General features: G+C 40.9%; 1 protein-coding gene across 1 annotated transcript in view; it reads left to right on the top strand.

The window, feature by feature from the left end:
• Positions 1–1,720: 1,720 nt before the first annotated feature.
• Positions 1,721–14,761, top strand: part of LOC114665988 (zinc finger protein 271-like) — a 29,926-nt gene continuing 16,885 nt past the window's right edge. The window contains exon 1 of the mRNA XM_028820683.2: positions 1,721–2,224. Within this exon, the coding sequence (XP_028676516.2) occupies positions 1,753–2,224 (472 nt within the window). The 5' untranslated portion in view covers positions 1,721–1,752. The remainder of the gene's footprint in view (positions 2,225–14,761) is intronic.

Here is a 14,761-nt window from a genome sequence, read left to right as displayed (position 1 = left end):
AAGTAGAAAAATAAGAGTAGCGGAAGATACCGCAGCACACAGTGCAGGGCTAGGTAGGTCCGCTTCATTGTGTTTTAACGTGAAAAGAACTGATTTGAGGTTACAGTTCCACCAAATCTGAAGATATGCTCTGCTGCTGCAGTTTTTGGGACAGATCATTAAACCAGGGTGACCTTTTTTTTTTTTTTTTTTTTTAAAGAGTATATAAGTTGGGGTAATCAATAATCAACACAAGCCTCCAAATTAATTCGTCTGTATTACTTTTTCTAAACAAAACTTCTGTCAAGTTTAGCTTCTTACTAACCTCAGTACTTGCATGCTTGCTGTTTCTCATTCAAAAGGGCAATAATTTTAAAAACAAAAGTAAAGCACTACTGTATTTGTTTATTTATTTGAAACTTTGCAATATTATTAACATTTTGAGGATAAAATGAAGGCAGGGGCGCAGTCATCATAACTTAGGACAGCGTTTCTCAACCTTTAAGTATTTGCGACCCGAGTTTTTTTTTTTTGAAAGGAGCCCACTAATGCCAATTTGTTCTTTTTTAATTAATGATATATCATAGATGCATATTTTATTATACCTACTTAACTTTTATCGACATTTATCTAACTCTGAATTTATTTTTCTAGTATCAGAATGTAGTTTAAGTTAATTTGTTTTGGTTTCAATAGATGTATTTTTCATATTTTCGATTCTTGTTTTCTTTTTTTGACATCTTCACGCCCCCCTTTTTGTTACTTCGTGCCCCCCCTAGCGGGGCCTGCCCCACAGTTTGAGAACCACTGACTTAGGAGAAGTCTGCATGTTCAGGTTTAATGAAGCACTTTAAAGCTTGATGAAACTAATACACTTTATCCCCCACATCCCATACATGAAACCTCTTAATGCACTAGACTTTTCTCTATTATGAAATACAAAAACAACATAAGCTGCAATTACAGCATCCTCTCTTTTACCTGGCCCATAAAACATCTAACGAGTGCGCTCCCCTAACAGCAGTCTGATGCTTTGTGAAGTGAATGTGCACTTTTATGTTGCTAGCATCTTTATTTGTGAAAAAACATATATGCCATTCGCTTCCTGGGTCCTCCCTGTGTGGAGTTTGCATGTTCTCCCCGTGTCTGTGTGGGTTTCCTCCCACAGTCCAAAGACATGCAGGTTAGGTGCATGGGCGATGCTAAATTGTCTCTAGTGTGTTTGGTGTATGTGTGTGTATGTGCGTGTGTGTCCGCCCTGTGGTGGGCTGGCACCCTGCCTGGGGTTTGTTTCCTGCCCTGTGCTGGCTGGGATTGGCTCCAGCAGACCCCCCTGACCCTGTGTTCGGATTCAGCGGGTTGGAAAATGGATGGATGGATGGACATGTGTTTTACACATTGTGACCATACAACTGGATGAGTAACATGAGATATTTTTTTTCCATGGCCATTTTTGATATGATTTGCTGTTGTCCAGCATTGGCACCCATTCTATCAGAAACATTATCTCCATTCTCCACGAAACTGTATGGAGTACAAGTTATCTTAAAAACATCTTTAGAACCATAAATGAAAACATTTTTCTCTGATCTAGTCTCAATATTATAAGGAGCAGTATGTAAAAGCACTAGAGAAGGGTCTAGGCATGGCATGCTGAAAGATAGAAGGAGCAGACTCACATGTGTTTACCCCATTTTGGCACAGTTCTTAATATATTCTACTCTACTCTGTCTACAGGGTAAAAACATCCATTTCCAGTAGCTAACATACAAAATGGAGGTGATAATTCCAGTTAAACAGGAGCCTCTTAAGTTGGGATATGAATGCAAAGAAGCAGACACAGAAGAGAAGAGCGAGGAGGAGGAAGGGAGGACTGGCCTCCATCTCATGAAGTTCAAGGAGAAGTCAAGTGTGAACGTTAAGAAAGAGGACTGTGAATGGGAACCTGTGCACCTTCCTGAGGATAATCCTGACATTAAGGAGGAGGATTGTGATTCTAAGGCAGCTGTCATTAAAGACATCTCAGAGCCAGCATTTAACAGCATTCATCTGCAGAAAAATGAAACTGTAAGTCTGAAAGAAGAAGACCTTAAACAGGAGTCTGATTCCCAGTATGTGTGCCCAGAGGTAACTGGATCAGGCATCACTGTGAACAGTAATCAGTCCATCCTTGTGAAGTCTGAATGTTTGGAGTCTGACATGAAGAGGACTGAGATAGAATTGGGTTCATGTCCTTCAGGAGAAGGTAGGTGTCAAATTCAAACACAGTGTCAGGTTTAGGGCTGATGGGATACAGAGGACGATTGCTCTGTTGCCTTTTCAATGATTTTGGTCTATGATTGCTGTTAAAACAGCAAACAAATCAATGGCAAGTTTTAAATTAAATAAACTGTTTCTACCAGGTGGATCGATTATTACATTGATATTCTCCTAAAGTGCTAATTGATCGCAGTGCCACCATTTTCCAACATTAAGCCGAGTAAAATGTCACCAGGAGTGTGGTGTGATTGGGTGGGTACAGATATTAAAGCACACAAAGAAGATTGTATTGGAAAGTTTGTGAGATGTAAGGAAATTTCGTTATCCCATACAACTCCAAATGGTAATCGATCATTTACAGTAGCAATGGAGGGCTTAGGAGTGTAGTTAAAACTCCACTGTAAGAGGCCGGAGAGCCATTATACACAATATTTCGGTACTGCAGGACTCCATCATGTCTTGTGTAACTGTGTAAGGCAACAATATGGATGCATACCTTTACAGATATCTTTGCTTCCTTTGAATTTTTGTTTCCAAAGAAAAGGAACCACTAGTTTATATTCTTTAGTCCTGGTCAAGAAATATTAAAAATGAACTAAAACAATCAAATAAATAAGTATTCTAATTTTCTTAAAGATTTTTTACCAGCATTAGTTATCTTTCTGCTCAGGCATCAGCCATTTCAGTTTTGGATTAGTATTTTACCCTAATTGCTAATGAGAGTGATTGTAGTTAAGTGAGGGCAAGGAATTGCAAATGTCCACCCTCCCCGAACCCAACCCATGTATGGTCCATTTAGGGTTTATGGTCCATTTAAGGTTTGGTTCATTTTAAGCTTTACGGTAGCATCTGTAATATACTGTATATTGCAATCATGCTATGTATTATAACATGTAACATCAGTTACGGCACTACGGCCATGTAGGCGTGTTTCCCTGAGGGTGATCCAGCTCGTAAGATCATCATTGTTGGGGACCCGAGTGGCTGGACCAGACCAAGGGGTCACCCACGTAACACCTGGCTGCGGCAGATAGAGGGTCATTTCCGGAGGGTGGGACTGGACCGCGTGTCTGCCAGGGGGGTTGCATACTGAAATCCTGAGTTGTTTCGTTGTGTAGTGGGTGCGGCAATGCACTGCACCAGTGCATGCTCTTCTACTTGACTTGACTTGTTATGTATTAATATATGCTAGCAGTTGTGAAGGCTTGCATTCTACATGAAATTTTGGTTTACTCAAGGAAACTAATAACGCAGTTATCAAAAAAATTGAGGTGGTTTGGGCATCTGATACGGATGCCTCCCTGTGGAGGTTTTTATGGGCATGAACAACTGGCAGGAGACCCCAGAGAAGACTCAAGAGTCACTGGGAGGACTATATGCCCCAGATGACCTGGGAATGCCTTGGGATCCCACAATATGATGTGGCAAATGTGGCTGTTGAAAGGGACATATGAGCCTTGCTGCCATGACTGTTGTCTTCCATGACCTGGCTTTGGATAAGCGGTGAATGATGTGAAAATTTGTAACTGCCAGCTAAATAATTGTCCTGGAGCAAGTCTGACATGTGAAGTAACTCAATGTTGGGTAGAGACAGTCTCTTCTTCTTTCTTCAGCTGCTTCTGTTAGAGGTTGCCACAGCGGATCATCTTCTTCCATATCTTTCTGTCCTCTGCATCTTGTTCTGTTACTCCCATCACCTGCATGTCCTCTCTCACCACATCCATAAACCTTCCCTTAGGCCTTCCTCTTTTCCTCTTCCCTGACAGCTCTATCCTTAGTATCCTTCTCCCAATATACCCAGCATATCTCCTCTGCACATGTCCAAACCAATGCAATCTTCCCTCTCTGACTTTGTCTCCCAACCGTCCAACTTGAACCGACCCTCTAATGTCTTCATTTCTAATCCTGTCCATCCTCGTCACACCCAATGCAAATCTTAGCATCTTTAACTCTGCTACCTCCAGCTCTGTCTCCTGCTTTCTGGTCAGTGCCACTGTCTCCAACCCATATAACATAGCTGGTCTCACTACCGTCCTGTAGATCTTCCCTTTCACTTTTGCTGATACCCGTCTGTCACACATTACTCCTGATACAATAAAATATGCTGTATCTTTCCCTAGTGGTACAGCGGTGGTTCTATGATGAAGAAAGAAAAAAATTGCACTAAAGAAAGAAAATACTTCTTTTCAATATCGGCTGGACACTCACATTAATACAATATTCAAAGGACAGCTGCCGGCGAAACCATGATAATTGTGTGGTTCCTGTAGTCGGTTTTGGCTTTGTTTTAGGTACGGGCAGGAATGATGTCTTCCTTTCAACTGTAGGTGAGCTGTAATGTCCAGTGCAGTTGCCAGGTTCCAAAATAAGAGTATGCATTTGCCAGACATGGGATTCATTGACAGGGGAACTCTAAATAGCAGACAGTGGCCCCTGGCCATATATTGGTCATCACTAAACATCTGCACTTCTTAATAGCCTGCCTGACTCCACTTGTCTCTTCCCATCCACCTGTCAGGTTGCTTACATGGCAGGAATGTTTCTCCCTGTCAGATGATTTGTGTAGCTCCGTCTACATTTATTTATGGCCTCAATTATCCATTTTAAATGAAATAACTTGATTGGAATAAATCTCACAGATTACAGTGACACACTTCAAACCTGACTCAACAGGAAAACAGGAGAACTGATTTTGTGAGTAAAACGCAAAACAAAAGAAAATACAAATAAGCCGTAGCAGCCATAACCCAGATGAGAGGTCAGATAACAGGCAGTAAGTCCAAACCAGGCAACACAAGAAGAGAAAACACACAATAGATCAAAATGAAATCAAGGATTTTATCCACAGATCAGATAAAGTTCATAGCGAAAGGCTGAACTTCATATGCCAGTTGTTGATTAAGTCAAGGTCACGACCCTGAAGACCCCGCCCCTAGAAATGAGGGACTTGACCATGACAACGGTACACAATATGGCTTCTTTTAAAGGAAAAGACTATAAAGCATGAGGTTTCAGCCTAAATCATGACAAAACATTTGGCTACAGTGTTATAATCAGTGTAAATTACCAGAAGATGGCAGTGGAAAACTGAATGGCAATCAAAAGATTTTACAATGCTTCCAGACAATAAAATTAAGAAAATTGCATACATAAAGACAAAAGAAACAGACAGGTTATTGTAGACATGGCATGAAGTGTTCAGGTCCAGTATTCTATGGTTGCTCATGTCAACATCTCGACTGTCAGTAATTGAAATTATTATCTTGCTTGTTTTTCACTACATGCTGTCTATCAGAGATCTGCTTATCTGCAGGACCTGACTGAAAAGTAGTGGGGCGCACTACTAAATGTAGGAGTTGTAAGCAGGTGATGGTGGTCATTCTTTATTCAAATGGTTGGAAGCAGGTAGTTAAAGTGTAGACGAACCTCTGAGAAAATTACTTCATGAAAAATCAATTAGTATATTTTAAACTGTTTCACAGTAAAACCACATGACATCGGAAAAGAAGAAAAAGATAGCATGTGCATGTCTGTGTATTTGAACTGATCTATTGCAGGCACTGCAGTGCTTATATGTAGCTGCTGATTAAGGCAGATGCTTGCTAGTGATAATTGTTTTTAGTGTTATTTGACCCCCTTTATCAATCCTGCTGTTTTAAGAATCCACTTACGCTGTGTGGCAAATTCATGTACCTTATAGAAGGGGAAAACAGGAATGCAATCAGGAGTGAGATGAATGCTCACACTACACGACAGCCAACGGATATTTCTGACATGATTGAAATTCTTCTGACCATACAACAGCCCAGTCATAAGATGCATAAGATTATGTAAATTCAGGCTAGAGCTGAAAATCATAGAAAAGTCACGTAATGTGACACAGCCTTTAGTTACCATTGTTGTGTCAGCTTTCTAACAGACATGGCTTCAAATCATTTAGAGGAAATGTCAGTGATAACTAGCAAACACTCATAATCCATACATTTTTGCATCTATCAAAAATATTGGGGGTTTGTCCCACATTATGCAGCAGGCAGTCCTCACACTGATTAAAATGTTGTGTTACACTGGAGTATCCAAGTGTGAGCCATGTTTATTTGAAGACTCCCAACATACCCCACGTTAAGGCACAAGAAGGACCATAATATATATAAGAAATACTTTTTAAAAACCACGCTTATATTAAGTTAAAAAGTGTACTAAAAAGTAAAAAATAAGTCTGTCATACATCACTTGTAAAATAAAAGCATGGGTGCTTTTGCTAAGATTTTACTGAATGATGAAAAGCGCCCATGCTTTTATTTTACAAGTGATGTATGAGAAACTTATGTTTTTACTTTTTAGTACACTTTTTTTAACTTAATATAAGCATGGTTTTTAAAAAGTATTTTTTATATATATATTATTTTCAACTTTTTAGTCTTGGGTTTGTAAGAAGTATAAATTTGTAATCAATATTTTAACACTGCGGTGGGTTGGCACCCTGCCCGGGATTGGTTTCTGCCCTGTGTTGGCTGGGATTGGCTCCAGCAGACCCCCGTGATCCTGTGTTCGGATTCAGCGGGTTGGAAAATGGACGGATGGATATTTTAACACTTCCTTTAATATTTCTGTCCGTTACTAGCGCCATCTATTGAACTATTCTTCATATGAAAATTTAATTTCTTAATTAACATGGATTAATTGATCAATTACTAAAACTGATTACTGGTTCATGTATTGTCATCGAAAGTGAGTCAGTGTGCAGAATTTCAAGTCATTTGGACAATAGGAAGTGGATTAAATATCGATTGCAAGATTTGTACCTGACTACAAACAGGTGAAGTTAAAATAAGCGTGGTAAAAATCGGAATAAACCACAGGAGCAGTGATGGGGAGCTACAGGGTGACATTCAAAGGTAGCCTAAAGACCATAACAACCTGATGAGAGCCAAGTGGCCACCACAGCTTGGTCAGCAGATTGTCGAAACCAATATAATGTCTGAGAGAATTGAGGGGAAGGAAAGGAACCTAACCCAAAATGTCCAGTATCTGAGGAGATGACTGCTTTGGTTACAGCATCGACGTGAGCATTACCTTGAGAAACAACACCATCAGGGAAAATATGAGCAGTGCACTTTACTGCAGCCACAATGCAAGGCTTTAGAAGAGCAATAAGTGTGTCGGGCATTATGGAGGCCTTCTTGAGGTCAAGTTGCCCTAACATGCTATAATCACGAATAACCCCAAACACATGACGAGATTCTGTTTTAGTGGTGGCTGTCCTGGATTCAGCTAGCAGTCACAAGTAAGAGAAAACAGCTCTGCAGCTTGAGCTGAGCAGCAAGAAGCCACTTTCATGTGGAGAAAATGTGTGTACCGACTGAATAGCCTGAGGTAGGTTAGCCGTCAGGTAAATTGGAGCTGGAGCCATTTAGGAATAGCTCCATTTCTGAATTAATGAGGGTCTGTTAAGTCAGGACCATGCAGTGACTCACTGCATGACAGGGGAGAAGTCATGTAGTTCTGTGTCTGAGGGAGTGAGTAGCAGGGTGGCTGGATTTAGGACAGAGCGACACATCTTTGTAAGGAGGAATCGGCAGATCATTTTCATACTTGGTAAGATGGACCAATGGCAAAGGCAGTGTTGCAGAGGAATTTAAAAGAATAGTTACAGAATGAGACAAGGAGGGTGTAAAGTGAGGAGAATAGAAGTGGTTGATCTGAGCTCAAGGGAAGTTGAGAGGCAGCCATGCCACCCTGGAAAGCTGGCAGCACAATGGCTACAGAATCATGTTTCTTTGAAAAGTAAGCAATGAGGTGATGTAAGATATCATGCTTCTGCATCAGAACAGACTGAAAGAAGCTCTAATATTCATGAAAAAAAGGGAGAAAGGCTTAGTGTAGTCAGAGATTCCTAAAGTAAAAGCAGATGCAAGTGACTTTTTAATACAGGAAAAGGAAAGGTCAATTTCCTTAGACCAGATAATGGGATCAGAGGATGATGGTCTACACGGATTACAGAGCAACTCGGTGAGCACTGCAAGCAACCACTGTACTAGAAGTATGGGAGTGTTGTAAGAGCTAGAGAAGGGGGGAGTCATTCCGTGCTACAATAGGTCCTCCAAAAATGGGTGAATATCTTCAGGCGCTTCATGCCAAATACAGGGACATGGGAAATCTATCTTGACAGTAGTAGATGCTGGGGACATAGAGTGCATGTGGCCTACATCTTCCCTGTGTGAAGCCCCCTAACGGCTTCCACAGCTGGTTGTGATGACAGGATTTTAAAAATGGAAAGGGGACAGGTTTTTAATGTGGCTGAAAGGTAGGTAGGGCTTTCAGAAATAAAAGACCCATCATCAAAAAATGCAACATTAAGGCAGGAAACTGAGAAGGTTGGGAGCTCAACATGAAGCACAAGTTGGGCACAGCCTTATGCCAACAGACAAGGAAATGTGCGGAAAAGACACTGGTCCCATTTCAAACTGAAAATAATAATAGCTTTAAAAATGAAAAAAATAATAATTCTTTTCTCACTACACAAAGCACTCCACCAATGTGAAGCATCCACCTGGATGATGCGACGGCAGCCATTTTTGCACCAGTACACTCACCACACATGAGCTGTTAGGTGGTCAAGTGTGAGAGACAGGGGATGATTGATTGCAGAGAGAGTGTCGACCGTGTTGAGAGGTTTACTTAACTCGACAGTGACATTCATGTCTCTGGGGACTCCTACTATAAAGTCGGTAGACAGATTGGGAAAGCATGGGGGGGGGGGGGTCATGAGGTCGCTGGAAAGGGGTGTGTGGGGTTCTCGATATCTTTGCAAATGGACGAAGGTTCAAGTCTTTAGAGTCCTGGTTTTTTCTGTTTTGCTATATGGTTGCGAGGCATGGACGCCATCCACAGATGAAGACTGGACTCTCTCGGTACTGTGTCTCTTCGTAGAATCTTTGGGTACTGCTGGTTTGACTTTGTGTTGAGTGAGTGGTTGCTCATGGATTCCCGAATGAGACATATTACCTGCATTGTGAGAGAGCGTCAGTTACAACACTAAAGCCATGTGGCGCGAGGGTGATCCGGCTCACAGAATCCTCATTGTTGAGGACCCGAGTGGCTGGACCAGGCCAAGGGGACACCCACGTAACATCTGGCTGAGGAAGATAGATGGTCATTTCCAGAGGGTGAGACTGAACTGCGTGTTTGCCTGGAGGGGTTGCCAAATGGGATCCTGAGCTGTTTCGTTGTGTGGTGGGTGTGGTAACATGCTGTACCAGTGCATGCTTCCCGACCTGACCTAAATGATTAGGAGGCCAGAATGAATAGGCCATGGAAGGCAATTTAGACTGGATGTCAGGATACATCCTGCTCTTTACAAAGGATGGCCAGAGATTCTTTCATGAACACAGAGAGTCAGGACCTTAATTTTATGTCTCATCCGAAGGAAGGCACCATTTTTACAGTACAGTGCACTGAGACATTGGGATCCGCACACAGACCACAGGGTGAGCTTCCCCATGCTGGCCTCACCAACACCTCTTCCAGCAGCAGCTCAAGCTTTTCCTGATTGGTCTCCCATCCAAGTATTAGACGGGCCTGAACATGGTTAGCTTCAGGTGGATGACCTCTTCTAAAGTGCTTGCGTTATGACTGCTGAAGGGAAGGACACTGTCTGTGCTACTCCTTGTTGATCCAGAAAAACAGCATTGCCAGTTAGCATTATCTTGGATAATGGATAATTTTGGGTCTCTCTGTCTCAACATGCATGCTTCCAACCTCTCTCTCTCCTCTCTCACAACATACTGTATGGATCATTTACAGTACCCAGGTTAGTGTGCAGTGTTGACACTAGCATGGTTGGTAAAATGCCAATTCCTCAAACTTTTTGATCTGACCCAAATAAAAAATGTTGTGGTGTCTTTGTCAATGTCAATGTCAATTTATTTATATAGTACATTTAAAACAACATAGTAATGCTGTGGCCAAAGTGCTTTACAATAATAGAATAAAAGAAAAACAAAACAATTAACATAAAACATAAATAGAAATAAAATAAAAAGTAAAAAAAAAAATAAAATAAAAGTCCTTTGGAAGATTTCTGCTCAATAATGTGGATTATAGAATTCCCACAAATGTAAAAGGTGCTCACTGGCTCCCTGTAAGAGTGGATGGTATTTATAAATACAATTATACACTTAGTCCAAAACCCCCATTTACAGATCCCCTCTCAAAAGATGAATGGGTGAACCACTTGACAGAATTGCCTGGTGGCCAATAAGATGGCCTGTAGTGACACAAAATCCAGTCAGATTTGGGCACTTTAGTGGGCCAGCCTTCTAAAGCCACTATGACAACAGTTTAGGAAGAAAGAACCACCAGTGGAAGGTCCTGGCAGAGCAGGTAACACCAGCAGTAGCTTTAAGAAGAAGGTTCAGAGAAGTAGATGTGTAAGCAGGGTGAAGTTACTGGATCAGCAAATCCTTATTGGGCTTAATGAAGGGATAGAAACACTGAGCTGACTAGGTTGCCCAGCTGCCTTCTCTTGATTTTACCCTTTAGTTGGATGGTTTTGCCTCTAGAGGTCTGGGGAATTACAAATAAAGCAGTCGTCACTCACTTTGGGATCCACAGGACTCTAAGTAAAGCCTCCGTGCTCCCTGCCTTTGGCCCTCAGCTGCCCTCTAAACCTCATGTGCCAATAAGGTGCCTGTCCTGTGTAAAATGGTGTCTGTGCCTCAAGCATTTCACTGTCTTAATTTTTTTTTAACTGTGAGTCTAGTTGAAGGAAATGCATTGCCATTTCCCTCCTATGTTCTTCAGCGTGAAAATATCCAGTCAGGTATGCATAAATACAAATTTACATAGACATAATTCAATAAAGTCAATTGTCCATCATTCCAATTAAGGCCAGTATGTCTCCTTGCTTTGCATCCATTCCAAAAAAAACCAGTGGGTGTTTCATTGTTGGTTTGTTGACTGCAGCACACGAATTCAGTCAACCTTCTGGTTTAATCTGAAGGCATTAAAATACCAATTTAAGGCTTCAGAGTCAAAAGAGTTTAAATGATTGAGGTCCTTTATGTTCGGTAGAATGCCTAGAGGCAGTGGCGTAGCTAGGGGCGGGCGGAGGGGGCGGCACATTTTTGGGGGGGGCGGCATTATTGGCCAAAAAGCTCAGAACATTTCACGTGTAAGCAGCAGGGTTCGGAAAAATATCACTCATGAATGAATTCTCTGATTTTCATACACAAATGCTTCAAAAATCATTTTCAGGAGTTGGTTTCGTCCGTTTATAGGAGATGGATGTCTGAAGCAGAGCTCCGCTAGCAGCGGCTTTATTTTCCCACGTATTTCATATTATTTAGAGGTATTCTGTATTTAACCCGACCAAGGAACTTCCACTACAATATACAAGCATGAGTAACAAGAAGAAAAGTCAGAAAGAACCGGAAAAGAAACTTAAAGCTGTAGCAAAGTCTGGACAGACTTCCGGCCTGAGTGCAAGTGCAAGGTATGGCCTCACGGAGACTGACTTGGAACAGGCAGACGAATGCGCAGAATTCCTGGGACCCCGCTCCGTTTAATCGTCTCCAGTCGAGAGTGAAAATGGGAGCGAAGGTGCAAGTGATACAGGTCGCGATGGATCGCCGATTTCTGAGGATCATTCGAGACTAGAAAGGGCTCTGCAGGACGTGCTCTCATCTACTCATCGCGAGCCGGCAGCGCCTACTGTAACAGGGGCTGCATTTCCACTCGCGGAGCACGAAAGCCGAAGCGAACTGTCCGAACTGAAAGAGATGATCGCTACACTGGCCACTACCATGGTTACGGCCATGAATGAGCTTAAGAATGAGCTTAAGAAAGATAACACGAATGATCTTAAGAAGGTGACCATTGAGCTCAAGAAGGATAACAAAGATAAGGAAACGCGTCTATTTAAACGTTTTGATGTGAACTTTAAAGGCATGTTGGAGAAATTAGTGGAACACATTGAACAAACTAATTCAAAACTGAAAATGCTTGATGACCATATTAATGACGTTTCAGATCAGCTGGAAGACGTTAAGCAGGGACTCACGGCTCGAGTGGAAACAGCGGAAAAACTGGCATCTAACGCTGATGAAAAAGCCACAGCTGCGAACTCGGAATGCAAAAAACTTGGAGACAGACTTGCAGCCCTGGAGGATGGGTGCAGAAGAAATAATATAAGAATTGAGGGTATACCTGAGAAACGAGAAAGCTCAAGCCCAGTGAAATTTGCAGTAGAATTACTGTCTAAAATAACTGGAGATGACTTTAAACTCGACATTGAGATAGCCACGGCTTATCGCACAAAGATACCAAGCGCCTTCAAACCTAGGTCTTTTATTGTCCGCTTCGAGCGACTACGATGTAAGCTTGATGTGATGGCACTTCTCAGACACAAGCAAGAGATTATATTCGAAAATAATCTTATTCGTATTTTTCCCGACTTCTCACCATCAACTGCTGCAAAACGCAGATCCTACATCGACATTAAAAAGTTGCTACGGAAAGCCGATATCAAATACAGCCTCTTGTATCCCGCCAAACTGAAAGTGGAAGTTCAAGATCAATATTATATTTTCCTAAGCAAAGAAGAAGCTGAAAAGGAACTAAAGAAGCTGTTTCCGACACTTTTTTGAAAGTTAATAAGGAGCCATATTCTATCAAGGCACGGGAAGGACCTATGATCTGCTCTCTGGATCCATGTTTAAAGAGACTGGTATTATAATTATACATCCCTTTTTTTTTATCTGGACTTTATATGTTTATGTTTTAATCAGAGTTATAGAGTTATAGACGTGAGTGTGAAAGTGTGGAAGTAATTAAAGTAGGATTGTTTTTTTTTTTTTCTTCTTCCTTTTTTTTTTATTTTACTATACCTTAAAGTAGACTGTTTAACTTCATACCCTTGGTTTACTGCTTTTTCTACTATTTATACTATTACCATTATACTATTACAGTAGGAATTACCAGGTTTATTCTAGACTAGTTTTTAAAATCATTCCCAGGGTTGTTTCTTTTTTTTTTTTTTTTTTTTAATCTTAATATCTTAACTTAAAAGCGCTGAAGATTATTTCAAGCTTAAATATTGTTAATGAGAACATTTTCGGCAGATAGTATTAAGAATTTAACTGCAAAAGATATCTCTGTTTTAATTCTGTAACGCCGCTGAAGGGTGGGGTTTGTTTTGTTTTGGACGTGCTCTGTCTCTTCGTATGTCAGAGGACTGGAACATCGCGAAGTGGGATCTAGCCTCATGTGGGGAGGCAAAATGGAGGGGTGGGGGGACAAAGAGGGGAGAGAAGGAGAGCAGGTTATATCTAATCTATTCTTGTAATTCTTATAATTATAAATATCAATGCAACAATAGGCTAAAATGCAATAACTCATGGGGAATCTTGAAACTAAGATTAAAACTGCCATATTACCAATTAAAACTATAATGACATTAAAAACTCAGAATCAATGTCTCCATGATGGGACAGTTAACTTTGTGAGCTGGAATGTTAAAGGCCTGAATCACGAATTAAAGAGAAAGAAAGTATGCTCTCACCTAACAGGCTTAAACGCTAAAATAGTATTTCTACAGGAAACCCACTTACTAACCAAGGATCAGTTCAGATTACAAAAAGACTGGACTGGCCAAATGTTCCATTCTAGCTTTATAAAGAAAACTAGAGGGGTGGGAATTCTCATACATAGAACAGTTCCATTTGTAGCATCAGATGTAGTGTCGGGCCCTGAAGGGAGATATGTGATGGTCATGGGCAACTTATATAACAGTAAAATGATTTTGATAAATGTTTATGCACCCAATGTTGATGATAAGGAATTCATGCAAAATCTATTTGCATCCATTCCCAATGTGAACACTCATAAAATTATAATGGCTGGGGATTTTAATTGTGTTTTAAATCCACTCTTAGATAGGACTCCTGTGACAGGGGGGACGACATCTAATACTGCAAAGATAATTACACAGTTTTTGAATGATCACAACTTGTCAGACCCCTGGAGGTTTCTTAACCCAAACTCAAGAACATATTCGTTCTACTCACCAGTGCATTATAGCTACTCAAGAATTGATTATTTTTTTATAGATAATAATTTCCTGCCTACAATTAAATCATGCAAATATGACACAATTGTTATCTCTGACCATGCCCCTCTAGTCTTGGAGCTAAAATCATTAAGCCCCTCACACTCACCTCGTAGATGGCGTCTTAACCCTCTTTTATTGGCAGACGAGAACTGCACAGAATTTATATCCAAACAAATCAGCTTCTTCCTAGAGACAAACACGTCCACAGAGGTTTCTGCAGGAACACTCTGGGAAACTCTAAAGGCCTTCTTAAGAGGACAGATTATTTCATATCTTTCCCACAAAAATAAATTAGAAACCAAGAAAGTGTCAGAGCTAAGAAATGAAATTACTAGAATAGATGAAGAACAAGCCAGGCGTCCAAATGAAGTTCTCCACAGGAAAAGGCAGGCCCTGCATACAGAACTTAAC

The sequence above is a fragment of the Erpetoichthys calabaricus genome, chromosome 1 (genome assembly GCF_900747795.2).
Source record: "Erpetoichthys calabaricus chromosome 1, fErpCal1.3, whole genome shotgun sequence".
NCBI lineage: Eukaryota > Metazoa > Chordata > Cladistia > Polypteriformes > Polypteridae > Erpetoichthys > Erpetoichthys calabaricus.
Note: the sequence above shows the minus strand (reverse complement) of the source record. Positions and strands in the feature narration are given on the sequence as shown.